Source organism: Macrosteles quadrilineatus, unplaced genomic scaffold, assembly GCF_028750875.1.
Source record: "Macrosteles quadrilineatus isolate MER2022 unplaced genomic scaffold, UCM_ALF_1.0 Scaffold_2__2_contigs__length_208266976, whole genome shotgun sequence".
Classification (NCBI taxonomy): Eukaryota; Metazoa; Arthropoda; class Insecta; order Hemiptera; family Cicadellidae; genus Macrosteles; species Macrosteles quadrilineatus.
In genome coordinates this window covers 118,125,724-118,152,024 of record NW_026542595.1, presented here as the reverse complement: position 1 = coordinate 118,152,024, position 26,301 = coordinate 118,125,724, and the positions used below count along the sequence as shown (strand labels likewise).

The 26,301-nt window shown below is 36.9% G+C and overlaps 1 protein-coding gene across 1 annotated transcript; it reads right to left on the bottom strand.

The window, feature by feature from the left end:
- Positions 1 to 45: 45 nt before the first annotated feature.
- On the bottom strand, positions 46 to 25,721 carry LOC128986225 (pyruvate dehydrogenase protein X component, mitochondrial-like). The gene is made up of 14 exons (XM_054406455.1): positions 25,536 to 25,721; positions 17,112 to 17,293; positions 16,484 to 16,643; positions 15,912 to 16,093; positions 15,610 to 15,766; positions 15,208 to 15,389; positions 13,604 to 13,785; positions 12,210 to 12,361; positions 10,895 to 11,049; positions 6,363 to 6,539; positions 4,392 to 4,576; positions 3,518 to 3,618; positions 3,023 to 3,204; positions 46 to 1,143 (listed from the first exon to the last, which is right to left on the bottom strand). The coding sequence occupies exons 1-13, from the start codon at positions 25,666 to 25,668 to the stop codon at positions 3,023 to 3,025; spliced, it is 2,130 nt and encodes a 709-aa protein (XP_054262430.1). The 5' UTR covers positions 25,669 to 25,721; the 3' UTR covers positions 46 to 1,143.
- Positions 25,722 to 26,301: the final 580 nt, after the last annotated feature.

Here is a 26,301-nt window from a genome sequence, read left to right as displayed (position 1 = left end):
CAGCTTTTGCCGATTAAATGTTGTGGCTAAATAAAACCCAAAATGTGTCAACAGAAACTGTATTTATTTACAAATATACTTATTTTTTTCCAAAAACAATATCAATTTACCTTAACCTATAAAGCTTTTGAACAATTAATTATTCATTGGTAACACCTTAGCAAATGTATTGTAACAATACAAGAATGTTATAATAACAAATGTATGAAGCTGATTTGCTGTACTTCCACTATGACTAGCATAAATACATAAATTTATATTTTAAGCTCAAAGATTCATAAAAATATGTGAGATTTATAGATTTTACCCACACTAAAACATTTACATAATAGGCTATTCCAAACAAAATATTTTATTTAAAAATCAAAACTTAACAAATTTTTACAACGCATACTATCTAAGCCATATAACCAAATGTTTATATTTTATAATTCAACAATTTCTGCTTTTAAATATTGAACAACTAAAAAATTTGTTTACCATCAATGTACATGTTTTGGAAACTAAACTTTGTAAAATAAAAAACATACAAACGTTTAATTTTCATTACCTTTTCTAATATGTACAAATATAATAATACAACGAGCATATTATTACAAAACTAAAAGAGCAACATTGATTTAAACATATTTTATGTAATACAAGCATCTTTCAAAATATTAAAGAAAAAAATTGAAAATCAAACAAGAAATTTTAAAATAAGAGTTATTTAATGGAAATCTTTGTTTTTTATGTAAACACTTGTGAAAATACCTAAAAAACATGTTTAAGGAATTCTTTGATAAATGAACATAATTTCAACCAGGTTATAAAATAAACTTTGAATGTGGTTTTAAATGCACAGAACCTACCTCTGAATTACAAAATGAAATAGAAAATAAGGTGGCTTGATAATTTGTAACTATTTCTGTTCAAGAAAGGTTTTAGCTTCTAATCCCACGTAATGTTACTTCCTTAAAGCCAGCTTTTCTTCAATTTGTATCCTTCCACACCACCTTATTGTCATCTCGTTTTGTTGCTAAGCTACCCTCATAGAACCATGTTGATCCGATCAGTTTGTGATAGTTCCATAACCTGAGACGATTGCTTCTAAAACTACGAGTTGCGCTATGGCTGAACACAATGTTTCCGTCTAAAAATTACCTGAAAATATAGAATAATTAGTAAGTAGTAACGCACAGTAGTAATCATGGATTTAAAATTATTACCAATGGATTTATCATCCTCATGGGTCTGCTGAAGACAGTTTTAACCTTATTGTCTTACAAATTTCGGTGGCATTGCTGTATTGTATACATTTAATCTTGTTCACTAATCTTATAATTAACAACCAAACAGTCGTGTTGTATCTGTAAAATTCTGGTGTTCCTTGATATTATAAGAGAGCAAAGTGGACACTGTGAACAAAACTCTCATTAGGCCTGTTGTTACGTACAGTGCAGAAACCTGGTCCCTTTCTGCATTGAACACAAAGGCCATTAGGGTTGAATTTTGTTTGTAAAAGCGTTGGTGGATGAGTATATTTTATACAACAGATGTAAAGATCAAAATGTTTCTATTTCAGGTCCTCTCCCCGTTGCAAAGCACGGGTACAAAAGCTAGTTTGTGAATAACTCACAAACAAACCATGTATTTCTAATAGGATGAGAAGTCTGCTTGAAGCAACAGAAATAAATGTTATACCAGAATTCAAAACAAAGAAAAGAAGACAATATACACATTTTCATTTCTGTCGATTTTTGTCTCCAGATCACAAATTTAAATGAATACTAGAGGTTAAGATCGGTCAGTGTGATCAACCGATGAGCGGCGACAGGTTTCAACCCAGCTATGGGGTCATCTTCAGGCGATAAAAGAAAATAAATTCACTCCGAAGAAGTCGTCAGAAAGCCTATGATGAATCTCGGAGTGAATTTATTTTATTTTATCACCTGAAGATGACCCCATGGCTAGGTTGAAACCGGTTGCCACTCATCGGCGATGTTGATCACACTGACGGATTAAAGGTATTAAAAAAAATAATTACGGAAAGTAAATAAAAGAAACGTCTTATAACACTTAAAACATATATTTACGGTTATACTGTTATTCACAAGACGGTAAACATACAAAAAAGATGGTAAGTGGTGATCGATTTCGATTGGACACTCCAATCATCATCAGACCCAATAGGCGAATGAAATCAATCAACACTTACCATCTTTTTTGTATATTTACCGTCTTGTGAGGAACAGTATAAGCGTAAATATATGTTTTTAGTGGTATAAGACGTTTCTTTTATTTACTTTCCGTAAAACGAACAGAAGTTTTAGGTTGATTATGTTCTAACCTTACTTATCCTAACATAACCTACACAGGATATAATTTTAAGGATAATCAAAACATCTCATCCTGAAAGACATTGTGATGGTCTTATATAAGATAAGGTCCTTATTTTGTATGCAAATGAAAAATAGTTAAATGAACCCCTTTACAGAATTAGTATGGAGAATTTTATATTTGAAAAATAATAAATAATACATGCTATAGTTAACAAAAACTGAATGATTCGCCTATTGGGTCTGATGATGATTGGAGTGTCCAATCGAAATCGTTCACCCCTTACCATCTTTTTTGTATATTTACCGTCTTGTGAATAACAGTATAAGCGTAAATATATGTTTTAAGTGTTATAAGACGTTTCTTTTATTTACTTTTCGTAAATGCAATAACATGTAAAATGCTGATCAAGAAGTTATTTAAAAAATAATTGTAAAAAACGTTATGTGACAATAAAGATGACTTTGACTTTGACTCTAACCTCTAGTATTAACACACATTTTCTATGCTTTATAAACTGAGGCATATTTACGTTTTTCAAAGAACATTTTATGCTGCTATCAAGACGGATAAGAAATCCCATTAATAAATAAACCATGAGTAGTAAGTGCTATCTAGTGGTAAAATAGTTTAGGATAGTGGTTGTGCAACCAATATGTTGGTTACGAGATCTAAAAAATGTAAATAAAAAATAGGGTTTTACCTAATTGGCCATCTGCTGCACAGCGACTTGTCTGCGAGTCTGGGACGGCAACAGGAGAGACGCAGGATTCTGTAGGTAAGCCCGCAGTACAGCCATGAACGCAGCTACCTCATCTGGCTCGACTGACCGTGAGTCGTACGACAACGTTGACGTCATCAGAGTCACTGGGCGGGCGTTGCCATCTACAACAAGTAATTTCACGTAGTACACAATATGATAATGTTGACACCCAACCACTGAGGCAATGGTAATGCAGTAGAGTGACAGCTTTACACATAAACATCTACAATAAAAAAAGAGACTTATAAGTCTGGTTCTTTGGGAGATAACTGTGTCTTATAACTCGTTTAAATACTTGAAGACGTTTTCGACATCCACCTTGCATCAATCCGTGAAAGTAAGCTAATAAGTTCAACACAAACTGGAGTAGTCATCTTCTGAATATTAAGATTAAACTTTTAAATGGTACAACTATCACTACAGGCAAGTACTCACCAAACACCGCTCGGCCCCCACCAACAGCCAAGATGGCGCACTGCGGAGGATTTATAATGGCGCTGAACTCGGAAATGCCGAACATGCCAAGGTTGGATATCCTGCAGAAACGAAAGAGTCAATGAGTTTTGAAAAGAAAACAAGCAAAAAACAGTTTTGTAACTTAACTTAAAATATAATAATAAAACTATTTGCAAAAACATTGCTGGTTCCTAAATTTTTACTCAAAATGAACTATTTTTTCAACCTTTATCACTGAAACTTGCTATACCGCAACACCTTGGGAACGAGATAGATAATTTGTTTAGTTTAGGAAACATATCTTTATCTCTGTAACGTTGAGTACCACAGCTTACAAGATATCAGATGGGGATTCTTTTCCAATTATTTAGAAAGCTAAATTTTAACTCTTGAAACTTTGGGTACCACAACCTTCCAGATACAATATGTGGATTGGATATATTCTTTAATTTAGGAAGTACAGTTTTTTCTCAATAACGTTCTACATACAACGCTTCTATTATTTAGGAAACAGCCTTAGTCTCTGAGTATGTTCATTATTCTCAAGCATTTTGGTGAATCAATCGTAGTTTGATCTGCGGAGACGTTTACCAATAACAGGACATTTATAACAGAATCTATCACTATAAAGTAGTCATGAAAATAAACCGTTTGGATTTTTTAGCAGCTGACATAGATAGGAGGTCATAAGTATAATAGTTCAGCTTAAAATGATTTTTTATTAAGCTCCAGCCTGAGACCATATGTATTTATAAGATTTCTTTTCCAACATAATTTCTCAAACACACCTTTATTTACGTACGATGCAGTTTTAAAACTTACGACAGTAAACACTTTGAATATGAACACTTACGTGAATGAACCACCTTGGAACTCGTGCAGTTGGAGTTTTCCCTCCCTGGCGCGAGTGGCCAAGTCCCTCACGTCAGCTGAGATCTGATCAACGGACTTTGTGTCTGCGTCTTTCACAATCGGAGTTATGAGACCCGCGTCCGTCGCCACGGCCACGGAGATGTCCACAGTGGCTTGGGGAATGATCTAAGTGAAGATACACAACAATATTCAGCAACTAAATGATATAGACTCTAGACAAGAGTTGATGTAAACGATTAGCAATTTATTTGATCACTCAATAACTTCCAGGTAAAAAGTAACATCACTCTACCTCTAGAAGATAATTGATGTTATTGCAATAGTTTTATACCTTTTTATTGCTAAATGTTACAAGACAATTGTGATTTATTGCAAGGTAGCTCATCTGGTAATACGAGGTTAGTTGGAAAAAGTTTCATGCTTTTGATCATAGACAATAGAGTAGAGTAAATATATACTGTCAAAGAAAGGTTTTGCGATCTGCCGCTAGAGCGTTATCGCCGTTCGATATCGGTAATCGGTATTCTATTCGGTTTCATCGTAGACTACTCGCCAGCTGTTACCAGCACTACCACTACTGCAAACGAAATGCTTACTATATCGCTATTATCGTCTTCTGCAATCGCGTCAAAATCATGAACATCCTCCGCGGCTGTGTAGACATCATCATTGAATGCCGTGGTCCCGAAATCTCATCGTCGTCCACGATTGCGGCAAAATCGTGAACATCTTCAGTGGCCGTGTAGACATTATCGTCTTTGTCTTGCGCGATCGTAGAAAAGACGTGATCATTTTTCCCGCGGTCACAAAAACGTCGTCTAGCACGGTCGCGGTTTAAGAACATCTCCCGCAGTCGTGTAGACAATAGACATCATCATCGTCTTGCGCCGTCACGGAAACGTGATTGTTGTCTAGCGCGATCGCGGCAAAATCATTAAATTTCCCGACTTTGATATCAAAATAAAGCCTAATCCCAACTTTTTAAGACCATTTTGAAATTCAATACTAATACCTGACTTTCCCGTTTTTCCCGACTACTAGACACTCTGGTTAATTAGATTTTGACCTTGCAAAATGAAACAAAACCACTTCCTAAAATTATGGATTAATAAAGAAAAACTTTGAATCATTGTAACTAAACTACAAAAGTATAACAAATATATGTTTAAAAAAATACAATAAATGATGACATTTAAACTAATTTATTGCTTAATATTAAATAAGTCAGTAAACTCCAATTCCGAAGAATTCCTCCAAAGTTGGCAACACTACTCCCAACTAACAAGTTGTTATGGAAACGGTCGCTAGCGCTTGATGCTGCAGCGGTGTGCGCCGTAACTACACATTACCCCTAGCGGTCTGCGCCGGAATATACGCTAACCGCAGCACAGCTGACAGTCTATATTTATTTCCTTTTGTCTATGTTTTGATGGTTCAAAACTGGATCTGACTGTAGTTTATACTCAATGACTGTTTTTAGGGATTCCTACATGAGCACTCAACAAAAATAACAAAATCCAAATACAAGCTTCAGAAATTAAACTCTTGAAAAGACTTTGTGTTCAGACAAGACAGGGCAAGAAACAAAGACCGCAGAAACTGTTTGGGTGTGACAGAAATATAAAACATAAAGGCAATAGAGTCGTACAATCACTTATATGAAGAGTTACTAAAATCTAGACTGAGAGAGAAATTGTTGAAGAAGAGTTGGAAGACCACAAAGTGGCAAAAAAAATCAAAGAGAACCTAATGTTGTAAGTAACACACATTTCAAGTGGAAAATAAGGGATTAAACTTAAAGAGATTTACTTATATTTTTTTTTTACTTAGAGGGATTGAAAATATTAATCACTACACTTAAAAAACGATTTGTTAAATAAAATTGACTATCCAAAGTAGAACAAAATCTTAAACAATAAATTTCAAAACAACAAAATGTTAAGTTGCCCACCTGATCATTGATGTAGAGAGTGTTCATGTACGGACACTGCCGCAGTGACAACGCCACCGCCTTGATGACAAAGTCGTTCAGCGACACTTTCACACCAACCTGCGCCAGCTGTTTGCGGAGACTCAGTAACGAGCCTATCTCCGCCTCTACTTGGCTGTACGCATGTGGAATTTCCGTCTGCGGAAATACAAATTAGTTATAATTTTTTTTTTCATTTGTGTGTATCTTTTAAATGTTTACAATCTTTGAAAAAGTGTTTTATTCCCTACAATCTATCTAAAACCACAGAGAGCTTAGTTCATTTTAAACTTGGTTTTTTCGTAGGGATGGACGAGATTGGATTTTTAGTTCGAGACGAGACGAGACGAGATTTTTTATTTCTCATAAAATTTCGAGACGAGATCGAGACGGGATTTCCCTTCTCATACACAACGGGAAATGCACGTTCAAAATTTTTACCTGATTTTGTAACATTGTTAGATGACTGTACAAAACTATTTTTGACTATACAAAAATAATGATAATAGGCAAGAATATTTACAATCTTTTATTAAAAAGCATCAGCATAACATTTTTTTATTAATCACGCCTAACTTATTAAAAATGCCTACGATTAGGAAACATAGTGATATCAGTTAGGATAGAGTTCAACTTATCCTAAAATAAAATAAATCATAAAATAAAAGCAATACCCGGTATTAATTTTTATAAAATAGTTACTTGTTTTGACTTTTTATAGTAATAAAACATTTCTTACACTGCTTACACTTAACAAAACTTCTCAAATGTTATTAAAGTAATATTATTCAAATAATTAAAGTAATATTTACATTTAAAAAAGAATTAATTAAATAAGAACGCCTTCGCAAAGGAAACGCAACTACAACATGCTCCTGTATTGCGGGTATTACATTGACTTTATGCAGGAGTTTTTAATTTTTTTATTTTTTATTCTCGTCTCGAATTTCCCAAAATTTCGAGACTTGGCCATCCCTAGTTTTTTGCCTGCCTTCATCAATGAAGTAAGCTGGTTCAATCCCAAGAAGAGGGTAAATTATCCTCCCAGATACTATTTACCATTGGGCTACCGGTATAAATTGTAAGGTGCTAGCTAACAAGCTTTACAGTAGGTAGTAACAAGTCCTGGGGAGCGAGCTGAGTGGTTAGAGCATGGTTCTTCGGTACCTGAGGTCCCGGGTTCAAATTCCGCAAAATCACCGATGGATTTTATCTAAGTTATAATGCCGCAACCCCTAGGTCTAGTCTAGCCTTAAGTAATATGAAAAACAATCCCAGACTCGTGCCCAGCGTCCAAGGACAAAAAATAGACCAGGGTTTGGACCATTTTCTTACCAACATGAAAAATGCTAATGGTGAGAAACACCGGCGGAGAGCAAGACCAAGATGGGTTTAATTGTGAGAAGAATTATGAGAATAATGAGAAGAATGTTAAAAGTAGGGGAGGGGTGTGTATTTTTGCAAAAAATAATATCACTTTTAAAGAAAGGAAAGATATTGATTCTATGGCAATTGAAGAAGCTTTTGAATGCACTGCTATTGAAACAATGAGTAATGAAAAGTCAACCAAAACAATATACATTGTAATTTACAGGACTCCGAATGACCAAAACCTAAAGATTTTTTTCTCAAGCTTTGAAAAACTATTACAGCACCTTGAGGCAGAACAACATTTGTGTCCAATATACATAAGTGGGGATTTTAATATAGACATGCAAATTGATGATGAAAAATGTGTTAGGTTTAAAACTTTGTTTCAGTCTTTTGGGTACAATGCCATGATCAAGGAGTATACTCGAAAAACACCAACTACAGCCACTTGTATTGATAATGTAATTTCAAATGTAAATAGTATTGATAAGGTTTGTGAAGTAGTGGACTTTGGGATATCTGACCACTTAGGTCAGGTAATTTGTCAAAGAAATGAAATAAGGCCTAACCAATGTAAAAAATACTTGTCGAAGCGGGTCATAAAGAAGGAAAACGTTCTTGGTATGTTAAACGGTCTGATTGAAGAGAACTGGACTAATTGCATGTCAAACCTTAGTTCTAATGGTAGTTTCAATAATTTCTTTGGAATATTCTATGATTCTTTTTTGAATAATTGCCCAATTAAACAGAAATCTCTGTCAACAAATGGGAGAAATAATCAATGGGTAACAAAAGGTATTAGAATATCCAGTAAAAGAAAATGGGAGCTTTATAAAATTTCTAGAAATAATACAAATCCTGTTTTCTTAGAATACTTTAAAAATTACAAGAAGGTTTTTAAGAAAGTAATTTGGGCAGCCAAAATGAGGTACAACTTAAATTTGTTAGAGAATAGTGATAATGTAGGTAAAACAACATGGAGCATTGTAAAGAGAGAAATCGGTACAAATTGTAAAACAGAACCTTGTCTAGGAATCAAAATTAATGGGGAGGTTATTGACGATCCTATAAAAGTAGCTGATTGCATGAACCATCACTTCATTGGTGTAGCAAATAAGTTTCAGTCCCAGGTTTCGGTGGCAGATTCAATAGCCAAAGCAAAAATGGCAACTCTAAATGTCCCACATGCATTTGAATTTAAGATTGTCTCTGAATCCGATGTTATCTCCTGCATCAATCGATTAAAGAATAAAAGTTCAACTGGCTGGGATGAAATTCCTACAAATGTAATAAAATCATTGGCTTCTTCAATTATAAAACCACTCACTCATTCTATCAACATTTCACTGCTGACAGGAGTCTTCCCCGACAAATTGAAGTATGCTCAAATTATACCTATATTTAAAAAGGGGGACTCGGAAGAAATTTCAAACTACCGACCAGTGGCTCTCTTACCTGTGTTTTCAAAAATATTTGAAGAGGTTGTTCTCTCACAAATTGTTCCATTTCTTGAATCAAACAATTTATTGAACAAGAATCAATTTGGTTTTCGGAGGGAGAGAAGCACGTCTGATGCAATAGTCAATCTAGTTTCTGAGGCAGTGGAGGCCTTGGACGGATCACAGAGAACCTTTGGTGTTTTCTGTGATTTGTCTAAGGCCTTTGATTGTGTCAGGCATGACATTCTCTTGGAGAAATTGAGATTGTATGGGATATCTGGATCATCTTTTTCATGGTTTTCTAGTTACATCACTAACAGATATCAGCAGGTTGTCATCAAAGATAAATCCGGTGTCAAACATTTTTCTGAATGGAGCTCAGTAACCCATGGTGTTCCGCAGGGATCTAAATTGGGGCCTCTTCTGTTCATCCTCTACATCAATGACTTGTCTTTTTCAATTTCTTCCAAAATTATTCAATTCGCTGATGACACAACAATGCTAGTAAGAGCACCTTCTATTTTTTCTGCAACTAACATTGCATCCCGAGATTTAGATTCCATGATAACTTGGTTTGCACAAAACGGACTACATCTAAACTGTTCCAAAACTCATCTTCTTCATTTCCATAATCCACAACTGAAGGCAGGTGAGATAACAATCAAACTAAAATCAGGTGATTCCATAAAATCTTCTGCAAATACTAAATTCCTGGGCGTAAACATAAATGAAAATCTAAAATGGTCTGATCATCAAATACAAATTAGCTTGTCTCTAGCAAAAGCACTGTTTGGTCTAAGGGTGGTTTATAAGTCTTCGGGTTTGCATGCAGCTCTTGCTGTGTATCATTCTTATTTTATGTCTAGGTCTTCCTATGGTATTATCTCATGGGGCAGCTCCCCCATTACCAAGAATATTTTTATCTTACAAAAAATTGCCGTTAGAATTTTAGCTGATACCAGACCACGTTCCTCTTGCCGCCCCCTTTTTATTCAGATGAAACTCTTGACAATTTATGCAGTTTATATTTTTCAACTGTGCATCTTTGTAAAAAGAAATTATAAGGAATTTATGTTGAAAAATTACACTCATCAATATAACACCCGACACAGGAATGATCTTCAATATCCTGTGCATAGAACAGCTCTGTATGAAGGATCGCCATGGTACATGGGTAGGAAAATTTACAATAACTCCCAGATCAAATTAAAACTGAAGAAAATATGTCATCCTTTAAAAGAAAACTAAAATCTTATCTCATTCTCTTGTGTCCTTATTCCCTAGATGATTTTATAAAAACTTAGCTTTAGGTTTTATGGATTGATAAAAACAAAGAATTTAGCATAAGGTATTATTAGATTGTAAAGTGGTATTGACATGTCATATGTTTATATGTGAAAATCACAATCTTGTAAACTTATGTGACAAATAAACATTTCATTTCATTTCATTTCATTTCAATTTTTAAAAATTCCTAGAGAAATTGAGTTGATGGTGATAGAGGGAAGGAGACCTGGAAGAAAAGATGGATATCTGAGGCAAAGAGGAATGTACAGAAGAGAGGAATGAATTTCAGAAAGTGGAGGAAAAGAAACTTAGGAGCGATATAAGATTTAAAGGACTAGTCAATATGCAGACCCTGTAATTTCTGGAACATAAGAAAAAGTATGTAACAAATTTGTGTAACCAAAAGCACTAGTATACCTTGGACATAGTGAGTCGCTTAGCAATTGTCTTGCGCATGCTGGAGAGCTCGTGGTCAGTGTAGCCAGAGCGGGGCTTCGATGGAGCTGGTGCCGCCATTGCGGGGCTAGCGGTAGTCACAGGCCCCGTAGTAGCTTGCTGTCCGGGGGGTGGTACTGTAACGAGGGGAGAATATTGTTCAGGGTGTTAATTTCATCTCGATTAGCATTAGTAAAAAGTATGAGTTTTACAGAAAGTTAATAAGTCAAACGTACTTTGATATTTTTTTTTTTTTTTTTTTAAAGAGGTTGGCGGCCTCTTTTAACCTTGCATTTGCCCGTCCACATAGACTAAGCGCCCGTGCGTGGATCGTTTACAGCAAAGCAAGGAGTGAGCCGGTACAGTACAAAGGTGAACTGTACTGATAAAATGTTATCGGCAGTGACCAGGATCCGAACCCACGACACTACTGCCTTGGGCCCGAAGTCCGTGACGCTACCGACTGAGCCACCGACTCACTAGCTCCAGTGTTTAACTATGTGGGACATATTTCAAAATGTATATAACAAAATTTCCGCTTACCATTTATATCTCCAATTTGTATTACCTAAAAAAAGGTGTCAAAAGTATGCCGGTTCTTTAGAGTAAAGAATATTTCTAACAGCAACAATTATGTTTTCTTCACTCTGTGTCTGAAAATACAGTACGGTAGCTCATTTCTGTACAGCTGAGATTTGATTTTAGCCTCACCAAATCATTACTGTTCAGTCCAAAACAATGTTTCTCCAAACCCGAATAAACACCCTTTACCCTTTTTGCTCAAGACATAAGATTTCATAGGTCTCTTAATATATGTACATGTATTGACAGGTCAAATTTGTTCAAGGTATTGAGTTGTTGTTCAAGGCTGTTTGTACTTTTTTGTTACAACAAATATTGTTCACACAGCTCAGTTAAAACTTGAAACAAACTAAAAAAACATTGTGTACATGAGGATGTAAAGAATTGTTCACTACTCATTAAGAAAGACCCATTTCAGGCTCTATAGTTGTTAGCCTAAACACTATCAAGACGTGAAATGGGTCACTTTCGGGACTAGCGGTGAAGTATACTGTACTTAAATGTACAAGACTTTTGTACAACAAAAGTTTTCCCAGGGACCTGAAAGATTGAATTTGATTTTTTACACTGTTGGTAGTTAACAGTGTTAAACAGGCTACACTAAAAAAAGATTCCGGACAGCTTGTAGTAAAGCTAATTAATGACATCGCATACATGAATATTCCACTAGTTATTGGCAATTCAACATATCTGAATAAACAGTTCTAGGACTAACCAGGCAGAGGAGGTTTGGGCTGAAGCTTGTTGTCGGAGATGTACTTGAGGACGTCTCCCTTGAGTAGTTTCTTGTTGCGGCCAGACGGAGTGATCTGATTGGCTGACAGCTGGTACTGGGACAACAGTCTGTGTACTGCCGGGCCGTAGTTGCTGCAACACAACAAACATGTGTTACTCGACAAATAGAATAACTTACAGCAAACCCTCTCTTTTTAACATTATTTGAATACAATGTCGTCATCAATACACAAAAAAAATATCAAGGATGATCACGGATATGTTTAGAACATGAAAGACAATAACACGGCCAGCCATAACACGTAATCAGACGACGCAACCTGTTTTCAGTATCTGTTTGCTTTATGTTTTTGTATGTGCATGATGATGATGATGATAAATCATTCTGGACTGGGACGGGTGGCGTCGTCCTGTAATCCAGCTACTAGGAGGTCACGAATTGTGGATAATTATAGGGATGCACTGTGGATGCGATGCTACCTGGTGTGGATTAACGTCCGCACTAGTGAGTACTACGACTATCCGCAGTACTATCCTAATAATTAGACCAATTCGTTAATTACGAGGAAAAAATGTGGTTCGGATTCCACAATAAACTGTAGGTCCCTTAGTTGCCATTAGCTGTATGGGCTATTAATTAACAGCTGTGTCTAAGGAACATGTTGGCCTTAGTCACTAACAAGACTACAAGATCGCGCCACTCATCCTACACTCATCCTTCACTCATATTTGGGTTAAAATACGCACATAGTGGCGTCCCCATCTTAAATAATTGATAATTGATAATAATATTAAGAAGACAGGTGTTAAAAAACAGGTGTGTTGCCTGAGACTACAATAAGATTGACAACATTAATGTGCGTTACCTATTTATTACTGTACATATCATAAATTAATCATGGAGGAAATTGGGACGAAACCATATTTGGATTATTTAACATTCGGATAATTGGGATTTTTACTGAAATTTGGAAGTTATGTGAAAGGAAATAGGGTGAGTCAAGCACAGCGTTTACCATCGCAATGGCAAAATGCTTCTGCAAAAGTTTGTAATTGAAAAATTCATGGTTTTGTCGCAGATGGTGGAAGATGATAATTTTCCATGACGATGAAGATGTAGACGCGACCTCAGATTTTCAGGATTTTGACGCAAACACAGCTTCTGCCATCTTTAAATCAATTTGTAATACTGTAGTTTTAGGTTTTTAAAATTCTTTCTGTAACGATTCGGATTCTTGGAGTTTGGATTTTCGGACTTAGGAGTTTTACTGTATGTAAATTAATCAATATTCCCTAACACGTTAAAAAAACAAAACCTTTTCCTTTGACATTGTTAAATGACTAAAGACCAATGTTGACTGTGGCAATACTCACTGGGGCTCATGGCTGACAGCAGGTGAGGCGGGGCCAGCTGGGGCAGTCGGAGCCTGTGTGGCGGGGACTGGTGGGGCCGCACCAGCTGTAGGTATCGCTACGTCCTTCCAGTCCTCTCCCTCCCCTACAGTCAAAGCTATCAGGGTGCCGACCTTGATTGGGTCTTTGCTGCCCTCCGGTACCTAGAAGAGACACTTGATCTTACACTTGATGACTTTGCATGATGTGAAAGTGCAAGTGATCTACAAGTCACTGATCATTAGTTTTGAAATCATTAGTGATTGAAAGTCACTTGTAGGTTATTAGTCACTATTCACAAGTTGATAGTAATAAGTCACTTGTCATCATTACTCATCAAAGATAACTATTCAAATTTACACACATCTTACATTCATGTTTAACTTAAAATAGGACAGAAGTAACAAACCACAAATCATTAGTAGATAAATAAAAAAAATAAGACGCCATTAAAGTGAATCATCATACAGAATTCATGATCATTGGTGCATATCAGTTAGTCATAGTCAACATCATAGTGTAGTCATAGTCAACATCATAGTGTAGTCATAGTAATTTGTCAAAAGCCAAGGTCATTTATCAGCTACTAGGGTTATGTTTTTAGGAAAAAGCATTTAGCTTGGATTAAATAAATAAATAGGATGGAGAGGACACAGCTAACTCACCTGATGAAAGGTTGCAGACTCGTCAATTAACTGTGTCCTCTTCATCCTATATGTTTATTTTATCAGCTACTAGGTCATCTACTGTTCAAAAGCTAGCAAAATTGTAATTCAGTTAGTAGGATTATTAGATCATTGGCTCTTGAATACTGATACAATTGTTTTCTCATTTTGAAGATCTACCAGAAAAACTCATAATTAGTTTGATCAGCTGTTGTACCATACGATAATCTTTTGAATCACTATTTCACCGTTTAAGTCAATGCTGTTCCACACTAGCCAGTAAAGTAAAAGTTACTAAGCGACCAATGTGACCGCCGAAAAACCACTTTCCAATGTGATCGCTATCTTAGTCTTCATGAACATTTAACATGAGAAGGAACATTGAGGAATAAAAAAATTTTGGACAACTATTAGTGCCTCAAGTTAAGCACTGCACTGAAATATACGGACTGCAGTTTGGTTGGAAGGAGCATTGAGCTTTGAACTTTATCACCTTTCTAGTTTGATCACCAGACTAGAGTTACCCACCATTACAAACATTTTTGAGATGGAACAGCACCCTTAAGTAAGCAAGTTAAGGCACATCTGTCATGGCAGTAGTATTTACATAGTAGTGTCCACGTCCAGGTTAAACGACACTAGCTATAACAATTTGAATTTTGAAAACTGTGTTTTTAGATTGGAAATCCTCCCAGGAAACACAATGTACGATTGAAATAATTCATTATTCTTCAATAAGGACAATATGTCAAGCGTTCAAAGATCAAAATCACCTGTGTAGAATCACGAATCATTAGAATCTTAAAATATTTTCTTGTTAGGAACCAAGAACCTTCAGATTTTTAACCGAAGAAGCTAACCACTTAGCTACCGAACAATACGACATGAACATCCTAAACCAAACGTGTATTTACAACATACCAATATCTTCGCCAGTATTCCCTCCTCCTCTGTCTCAAAGGACATGACAGCTTTGTCCGTTTGTATCTCACAAAGGATATCTCCAGGAGCTAAAGCATCTCCTTCTTTCTTCATCCACTGTACAATGACTCCTTCAGTCATGGTGGGTGATAAAGACGGCATCTTGACCTCTTGTCCTGAAACTGAAAAATAACACATGAGTCTATGGGCAAACATGTACAAGATAGTGTTTCATTTTTAATTTCTTTATGTCTAAATTTTTTTTAAACATTGCAAAAAGATAATACTTCTAGAAAATCAATTTGATTCACTAAAAATGTTGAGTTTAGTTCTTTGAATTGTATTATTCTTCATTATATTAACATACAATAAATATTAAACACAAAATATTTAACCACTCACCGCTGCCCCCCGTGAAAGTTGGCTGGGCCTGGACGGGGGTTGCTGCTGGAGAAGCCCCCGCCGCCCCCGGCACTTCTACATCCTTCCAGTCCTCTCCCTCCCCTACTGTCAGAGCTATCAGGGTGCCGACCTTCACGTCCTTTGTTCCTGCAGACACCTGCCAAAAGAAGAGACACAATTTGTTACTAAAAAAACTTGTTTAAATCTTTTCTAGTCAAGCTTTCAATTCATACACAGGTTCCTGCAATATTTTTGGATTGACGACATGAACATCCTAAACTAAACTTTTGTTTACAACATACCAATATCTTGGCCAGTATTCCCTCCTCCTCAGTTTCAAAGGACATGACAGCCTTGTCTGTTTGTATCTCACACAGGACGTCCCCAGGAGCTATAGCATCTCCTTCCTTCTTCAGCCACTGTACAATGGTTCCCTCCGTCATGGTGGGTGATAAAGACGGCATCTTGACCTCTTGTCCTGGAACTTAAGATTGAAATTGGTATGAGAAACCTGTACATCTGAGGCTAGGTTGGTGGTAGGATGGTCAACAAATCTAAGGCAGTGATGTTCCAGGTACACATCCTGATGTTACAGCTAACATTTATCAGTGAAGTTTGTTCTTTTACCGCTGTAGTATCAGCTTTCTATTGCTTCGCTTGATATGTTCAACACACAAGCCAGAGGCTTATGCGACAGCAAATGCAAGGATAAAAGAGACCATCAACTTTAAAAAATTCATTTTCTAACAATTTTTACAACAGTGAAAGTTAAATTAAATAGTTACTAATCACATTAAATAGGTTACAGTTCCGGTACCTCAATTGTTTTACAAATCCGAGCACTGGGTTTAATTATTTGATCAATGATAGTTACCACTGCCCCCCGTAGCTGCTGCTGAAGCCCCGCCTGATGGGGGAGAGGGAGCCGCTCCACTACCTCCGCCTGGTAAATCTACTGTCTTCCAGTCCTCTCCCTCTCCCACAGTTAGAGCTATCAGGGTGCCGACCTTCACATCTGGTGAGTTTTCTGGCACCTGTAACACCAAACTTAAATATAGGCCTACAACTCAATTAGCACATAGGTTGTCAGATTTGAATCCCATTTACTCAGATTTTATTTTTTTTTAAGTTGTTTGAGTTTCATTTTGGTGTAACCTTAAATCACTTTTACATTTAAATAACAGGTTAGGCCTACACTTCCATTCTTTCAAGTAATTCAAGTAAACATTTAACACAGGAACATAGAGGGATGAAAAAAAAACGATAACTACTGGTGCCTCAAGTACGCACTGCACTGAAATGTACAGACTGCAGGTTGGTTGAAAGGACTGTTGACCTTTGTATTTTGTTTTTAGTTTGTTCTAAAGCATCAGACTAGGTTTACGCACCCTAAAAAACATTTTTGAGATGGAACCAGCACCCTTTAGATTGCTAGGCAAGCAAGCTAACCTCTCGGCTATTAAACAATATAAATAATTTAAACTAGTGTATTAATCACATACCAATATCTTGGCCAGTATTCCTTCTTCTTCCGTTTCAAACGACATGACAGCTTTGTCCGTTTGTATCTCACACAGGACGTCTCCAGGGGCTATAGCGTCTCCCTCCTTCTTCATCCATTTGATGATCTTTCCTTCCGTCATGGTTGGCGACAGTGACGGCATCTTCACCTCCTGTCCCTCCACTGCAGCCAACCAAACAGTTTAATTGATTACCAATCAGAAACCAGCTGATTATACAAAATTATAGTACATAGAATGCCTTCTATACATATTAGACCTGTCTGAGACAGGACTCAAACCATTGATTATGGTCGAACTATCTATCATGTTACTGTTAGCTGGAGAGACATTGCGTTAGATTGTTAAGCCGTTAATCAGATCTTGCAGTGTATCATACTAACAATGTTAAACCCAAAGTCTTAGAATGGTAGTCTAAAACTGGTCTCACGGTCCTTTGAGGTTTAACGCTTTGAAAACCAAGAGAGATAATGTATCAGCCATCAATAGCAACATTGCCAAAATATTATTACAACTTCCTACGTGTATGTCTGGACAAAAACGGTTGAAAGCTGACCTACTGAAGCCTGAAAGGAAGGAACAACAAATGAATCAACTTTAGAACTATTATGTTATTGTGACTAGGGTTTTTAGTGTTGTTTATTGGGTAGACCACAAGGTCTGTTCAACTGCCGAGTGGTCTAAAGCCCTGTCCACCCTAAGCTACATTGTCTATTTGACCCTGTCTCAGCCAAGTCTGGTGTGTAACCACAGAGCTGGGTAGGATCCATAGAAAATACACACTTTGGGTAGACACAATAGGTGAATCCTTTATCAGTTAAGTTACGTCACAAATCAGAAATAGGTGTGTCCACTGCAGACTCGTTTTAAGTAATTTTACATATTGTTGTCCATAAGATGAGGGATAGTTAATTATATGCTACAAAAAGAAAGTTAATGAATGTAAAAACCCATGGGGCTTAGAAAATAATAGCCTATAGTTTTGCATTAAAAACCTTATATTTTTTTTAATCAATTAAATTTAATTTTACTGTACAGTACAAAGAACTTATGAAATTATTCAATATAACACCACAAGATGATATAAATATCCAGACAGATAGCATTCAAATGTGCTCTGGCTAGTGATAACTCAAAGATGCTGGCACAGTTGAAGGTCAATCAGATAAGAAACATCCAACAATCAATAAGCTTCTGAATTTGGAAAGTGTTCAAGGTCGCTGAAAACAATTTCATGGACATTTTAAAATTAATAGTTTTAATGATAAATAAAACTTCTATCTAGTGATTTTAAGATAAAATTATTCCTGATGAATAATTTAAATACGGTAAAAAAATAATAATTTAAGACCGAATTGTGTAGGCTAAACACTTATTATTATGATTTTCTAAAATAGTAACAATTAAGCTACCTACACAGTTAATATTTATATTTTGGCTTTCCAGATTCCAAATTAGCTGGAAAATCATTTTAAAAGCCATCTTTTAGGGATGTTTTGAGTCCTTTTTTTCTAAATTGATTTAACTGATAAAGCATTATCTTGAACCTATTTTACTAACCAAAGTATTGACAGATTTCTACGCACGTCTTAACAAAATGCTCTCCTCATTCTTAGGTTAAAAAAATACTAAATAAAATTATGTAATAAATTAAACTAGAGGGTCCAGATTATCAAGGGCCAAATTACCCCTATGAGGTTTTTTTTTTGTATATACTTGATTGTAGTTTGGAATTAGACCTTCATATTTTATATTTCAGTGGTTTATGGAGTACCGTACCCTGGTTTGATGAAGTATTGAGAATATTCATACATCAAAGTAGGCTATTAGAATTTAAAACATATAAGAATTAGATGCACCTACAAAAATAACTGCTACTAGGTGAACCCGTGCGAATTCGCACAAGTACCTAATAAATTAGGATTATTAACAAAGTTGTTAGAAGTTGCCATTAGCTTTGGTTAGCATTCTTTCTTGAACAGTGGTTTCGACGTCGTAGATATAAATTCGGGCATATTAATTGTATCGACGTTGGGCTTGAGCTCGATTGTTGGCTATATGCATTCTAAGTTCTTTTTGCTGTTCAGTAGAAGTATTTAAACGAACGGAGCTCATCATGCTGAAAACTTGCGCGTATGGATTAATATCAACCAAATGTTGAGTCAAAATGTGCATGAGCTCAGTGCTGCAAGAGCCATTAGCTTTGGTTAGCATTCTTTTTTGAACAGTGGTTTCGACGTCGTAGATATAAATTCGGGCATATTAATTGTATCGACGTTGGGATTGAGCTCGATTGTTGGCTATATGCATTCTAAGTTCTTTTTGCTGTTCAGTAGAAGTATTTAAACGAACGGAGCTCATCATGCTGAAAACTTGCGCGTATGGATTAATATCAACCAAATGTTGAGTCAAAATGTGCATGAGCTCAGTGCTGCAAGAGCCATTAGCTTTGGTTAGCATTCTTTCTTGAACAGTGGTTTCGACGTCGTAGATATAAATTCGGGCATGTGTGGGATGCTGCCCTTCTGACGGTGGTAAGGTGCCAATTGAGTGATAAATTGTGTCGTGCACTTTAAACATGAAAGGCCCTCCAAAGTTATGTTCTTCAATTTTAGATCAAGTGCTGACCATTGCGAGCGCAGAGTTGTACGGTCTAATGTTCTCTTTGTAGTTTCTGCTCAAATGATTTGCTCCATTTAGGCTCTGGATAGCTCTCTCGGTATGGTGGTAGATTCACTTTTCCTTTAAGGCAGCAGGATGAAAATCCTTTGCCTGGTCCTCTTTGTTCTTCTTTAAAATGTAGCACACCACATTTTAATGCCATCTCGCCAAGTGAATGCTGCTGAGTTCTTGTATTTGTCAGTGTAATTTTTTAAGTACATGTTGCCACTAACTGTTCCAGCTCCTTGTCTGGGCTCCTTACATTTTGCATTGCTTGCCGTATGTTGACTCGCCGTGTCCGGCCAGCAATATTTCTTTGTCGTCGGGTCCTTGGCATGTTTAAATGAAAATCAAATATCAAACTTTTCTCCCGTCGTGTCCTATAGGTAACATTTCCTTGCCAGGTTTCTAATTATTTTTAAAAACATGCAAACTGTTTACATTTCAAAACCAAACAAAACAGCTGGAATTTATTTTTTTAACTAATTTATTTACATCTGTTTTAGAATATAATAGCATTCAAATCAATCACAATGTTATCCTTATAGAAGGAACTTTGAGGGCAGCCCACTCCCTTAAAAAGATATATTTAGAAAATCTAAAGCCAGTTTGCACATCTACACACCTAGACGGACATTTTGGTATATGATATGTGGGGTTAAATCTTAAAACAAAAAAGCCTTATTGTTCACAAAGTTTCATGTCGCGTATTAAATATATAGAAGATAGATGGAGCATTTTTATAGCAGGAATTTTTAGACTAAAAAGCCTTAGAATAGGTTCTTTTTAAAAAAGAGGAATCACAAAACATAATGTATAACTTTGGCTAAATATTTTCTATTATATTGTTTTCTATTACGTATAGAACACCCCTTACATTGTTTTCTGTAGATATCTTTTTTGATCTAGATTCAGTTTGATGTAGGCCTAATATAAAGTTAAGAAGTGTTTAGTAATTAATATAGCCTAATAGCAGGGATGTCCAAAATTTGGAGTCTTAACTAAGCAGGTTTGCTTGAGTTTAAAACCAGCGCTGTGCTATTTACTTTCCCGCTACTGCACTATTACTCTACCGTACCCTTTATGTGACCATTCAATAATTCCATCATAATTTAGTGTAGCCACAATAAATATGTGAGCGAAAAATCAATGGCTCCTACAAGTATGCAGTATGAATCACATTCTGTGATTAACTTAGATTTCTATGGCAGACTCCCATTGACAGTTGAAGTGAAACGTGAGGGGGGATGCTAAGAAACAGATTATAGTCATACAACGGTGACACACTAGAGTGGGTAAGTTATATTAAACTGAAGAGATGGAGAGTTTGAAAGTATTTCCAAGACATTTCCACCTTCACATCCTAGGACGCTGAGGTTCTGGTCCGGAACTGTTTGAAACATTACTTCAGGCTAGTCTTAGAGGACCACGCAGTGGCGGCGATAGCGGGCCCGCAGTGCAGAGGGGCCCGTGAGCCTTGACCGGGATTTTTTGGGAAATTTCACTGGGACACGGGCCCATTATTGTGCGATAGACTCAGCCACACCCCCAGCCCTATCATAACACTATTTATATGAGAATTACCATATGTTTTTTTATGACAAAAATTTGTTATAACCTAAAAGCAATAGGCCAAGTAGTTTAAAACAGCTAAACTAAGATTAGGCCAACGCTTTTACCGCGATTGCATATATCGACGAGAAAATTAGCCCACGGGTGAGGATGACGATGTCTCTCAGGAGATGTTCAATATTTTGCCACGATTGCGGAAGACGATAATGACGTTTATCTTTCCGCGAGAGATATATCTAGAATTTTGCCGCTATTGTGGAAAAAAGTAATTCCCCGTCACCACGGGTCACGGGAGGTATTTATTTATTTATTTATTTATTTATTTACGGCAAAATCGCCATTTGTACAATCAATTACATGCAATAACAATTTGTGGATCAATAAATACTTTTAACATGCTATAAGATTTACATCTTGCTATTTGGTTGATGCTTTATGAGTACATGCTAACACCACTAACACTAATGATTCGCAACTGAGTAATGAAAAATGAAAAACAAATATATATTCTATGAACATACTACATCGGCAAATAAGAGAGAGAAAAAAAAAACATGCAATGGTCTTAAAATTGAACTAACATTAACAGCCTGCTTCACTAAATAAGGATTGAAAAGGAAAATATAAAAATTTGAATATTTGACAGTGCAATAAAATATAAAAACTCAACAATAACAAGTATGAACAATGAGAGTGTGACAATGATTGATTGTGACTTAAGTGCTAATGGTGAATGTAACAACATTGGTAGGAACATGAACAGAGATGAAAGGTTATCAAAAATGAATTGAAAGTTTAACAGTGCAAATATAAATTATTAAAGAAAACTTAACAATAACAAGAAGGCAAAAAAAAAGGTGATCGTTTGACAATGATTGGACTACAATAAAAAGATGGCTTATATAATGAAACTAGGAGAACATGCGGTAATGGAGGAAAACAAGTGGTTGAAGAGCACGACACTAACCCCAATACTCTGCTTTCACCCCCCTCACACACAACACAGCGCAGAAACAAGACGGGGAAAAGGGAGCTATCTTCAATTGGAGAAGATCCTCTTCAGTGCAGAATCACTGTCATTAAAGAAGTCATAATCGTGATGCTGAGTAAGAGTATTCCCCTGACGATGAAGTCTTGGAACAGGACTGTGAAATCCGTAGCTGGTTGAACACTGATGTCGGTGGAACAACTCCTGGGTCCGAGTAGCCGTGGGGATTCGAAACGTGATAAGATCAAGTAACTCAGGACAGTCGATCATATTGGTGACAAGTCTTTTCAGGAAGAGGGCATCGATCATCTTTCTTCTTTCTTCTTGAGGTGTCAGCTTCAGGTAGTTTGCTACATCATCGATAGGGACGGTAGAATAGTTGAATCCCAATTTAACACCAATTATTTTAATGAACCTTCTTTGTATTTTTTCGAGTCTATCTTTGTGTCCACGCTAGCATATTCCAACACAGGTCGTACAAGTGAGGTGTACAAAATCCTAAGAGCTTCGGTGTTGATACCATCTCTGGACGCACAGATGATGAAACCCAAAAGCTTTGATGATCTAGTGCAAACTGAGTCTATGTGCAGATCTGGACTGAGGTTGGATGTCAAAATCACTCCAAGATCCTTTATTGTTACTTTTCTCTCTAGTATAGTGTCGTGTAGCATGTAATTCCAGAGGATTGGTTTTATGCCCCTTGAGAAAGTAATAGTAGCACATTTTCTTTCATTCATAGTCATTGCATTATGTTTGCACCACATCTCAATATCGTGTAAACTGCGTTGAAGGTTTTCACAATCGTGTTCATCTCGTATCACAGAATAGACCTTAATGTCGTCAGCAAATAGTAGGCATTCAACATCTATTAATTTAACAAGGTCATTGATAAAGATGTTGAATAAAAAAGGTCCCAGATGGGATCCTTGCGGTACACCTGAACTTGCTAAAAAGGGTCTAGAGAGTGATCCTCTGAATTTCACTACGAGAGTACGGTCGGAGATGTAGGAATGAAACCAGTTGAGAAGATTGCCATGTATACCACAATTGTTGAGTTTATGCAATAGGAGCTCGTGATTAACACTGTCGAAGGCTTTTTTGAAGTCAATATAAATGCTGTCAACCTGATATTTTTGGGCAAAAGACTTCGTGATAAAGTTTTCGTATAACACAAGATTGGTGACCGTGGATTTTCCGGCGAGAAAGCCATGCTGTTCCTTTGTGAATACATTTTTGAAGGGAAATGCGAGCTGATCAAGAACAAGACTCTCAAACACTTTACTCAAAGTTGGTTGAATCACAATTGGCCTGTAGTTCTGAACATTGGACTTGCTGTCAGATTTATAAACAGGTATGACATAGGCTAGCTAGTCTTAAGAACGTCAGGGAAAATTCCCTTTTCTAAAAGTTTGTTAAAGAGAACCGTGAACTGAGGAGCGAGAATAGAGTGACAATATTTTAGTACATTTGGAGGGATTCCGTCGGGTCCTGCTCCCTTATAAGGATCCAAGGTGGCCATCTTGCGCTCCACATCTTCACACCTCAACTTACAGGCTCTATTTACAGGCTGATATGCCATGACTTCCATTGCTATTATAGGTGACTAGCTGTTCCAAGTCGATGCTTTGATCCGTAAAAACCGAGGCAAAGAAGTCAGCAAAAAGGTTGCACACGTCTACAGGCAGGGATTTCTTCTGGTCACCAAGTTGAAAAGTTTCGTTAGTATGCAAGGCTTGTTTACGCTCATTGACAAAGCTCCAAAAGGATTTCAAGTTGTTAGGAATAGTAGCATTCACACGGTTGAGGTATGTCTGATAGCATTGTGAAGCCGTGGTACTGCACAAGGTGCGAGCTCGACGGAATTCATCATAACTCTCCTGTCGTAAAGTTGATTTATAAACTTTATGGAGCCGCTTTTTCTCAATGACTAACCTTTTCAGTCTAGGTGAGAACCAGATGGGAAATTTGGAAGCCTTTACTTTGGTATTAGGGGTTGGGCCATTAACGCGGGAGACGATGATGTTGTTATCCAATTATGTCATAGGTTTGGTTGGAATCACGGTAGACTATGATAATAAATGATTCTTCCAAGACTACGGGAAGTATTCACGATTTTTCCGCGATCATGGAAGACGATTATGACGCCTTGGTGCCTCAGGAGATGCCGTGCCAAGCTTAAGTGCAAGTTTATGCGGTAAATAGGTACATGTGATAATGTTTTAAAGATTATTGGGAGGGGGGCCCAGCGAACAAACTTGTGGGGGGGCCCGCGGGCTCTTATCGCCGCCACTGGGACCACGGCATTATCAACAAGATAAAATCTATTGGTAATTGGCGGGATTTGAGCCCGGGACCAGCGGCGGATTATGACCTCAGCGGCCCATAGGCACATGTAAACTCACCCCACCCCCCCAAAAAAAACCCACAAATAGCCTACAAAAAAGTTAGGATTTTACAAATTAAACTCAGTTAATACGCTTTACACCTGGGGGTTTTTACACTTTGTATTTAGCCTACATATTAATTAGTACAGTAATGACCTTAGCATTCGTTAAATGTTGATAAATAATTTGATATTTCTTTACAAAACTAAATTTTTTGCTTTTAATGCAGAAAACTCATCCATAATATCATCGAAATTTTTATGTTTGCAGCCCGCTGAGACCTGCGGCCCCTAGGCAGTTGCCTGATTCTGCCTAATGGGTAATCCGCCACTGCTCGGGATCTCGGGCTTCAAAGCCCTGTGCTCTGCAAGCTATTGGACCAGCTCGCTCCTCGCCACTCACTGTTACTACTTACTAATAAGTCTTAAGCATTAAAAAAGGTTGCAAGAAGTAAGCATTTAAGCCAGTTATAAACATGCTCAATTGATATTTCTCGTATTTTCTGTAGCGGGACGGTCCAAACCTAGTCATGTTTTACTAGCCTACTGAATCTCCTCTCAACCTGATACAAGTTCCAGTAACTTAATTGGTAGCCAAATGATAATTCGGTGGGTTAGGTAGGCTAGGTCAAACATGGATCCTTTCAATGAATAAAGGAGTAGCCTAACCTTCAATTTGAAAATGAGCACAAAAACCTAGTCTATCTGACACCTCTTACTCTTCTTATAGGCTTAACTAGTACCCTCGACTAAGCTAGTAGTACATAACCTATGGTTCAACAACAGGTTAACTAATACTTACCATTCAATATTGCTGATACATGAAAACATCGCAAACGTTGTCTATCAAATTGAGCTCTAATGGACTTTCTCACCAAAGGTTTAATACATGATTTTCCGATAAAACTTAACTTACTCCTCACTACAGAAGCCATGCCTACATAACACAACCCCTCAAGGCCGACCAAAGTCAAAAGAGATAAATAATAAAATCTTGAATCTAGCAGACGTCAAAACACAAGGTAAACTTTCTGTAGTTTAATTTCCATTGGCCAATTCATTCATTCAACCCAACACATTTTAACCAATCACACAAAAAGTCACATGTGTTTGCTAGTCAGCTGTTTGCTTTTTAACATTGACAACACATCTGGATTTTTTTCAAGCACCATTAAAACCACCAAGATTTAATACGTATACGTAAAAGATTATTTGTATCACTATATTATAAATGGTAAACCTTAATTTTTGCTGTCTAAAGCCCCCCACACACTACCAGACCAGACCTCCAGACCAGACCGTCTGGCTGCAACCAAACCGTCTTGGACGGCTCTACACACTCCCAGACCAGACGGTCTAACATTCGTAATTGAGAGACCGTGGTGAGAACCCCAACAAATGGAAGAAGACTGTCACGATGGTCGGCCGTCTGACAGACAGCGCTACACACTCACAGACCAGACAAAAATAGTGGTGGGGGAACCTCAGACCGTCTGTGGTCTGAGGGTTCAACCATCAGACACGCAGACAGTCTGGTCCGAGAAAATCGGTCTGCAGACAGTCCCACA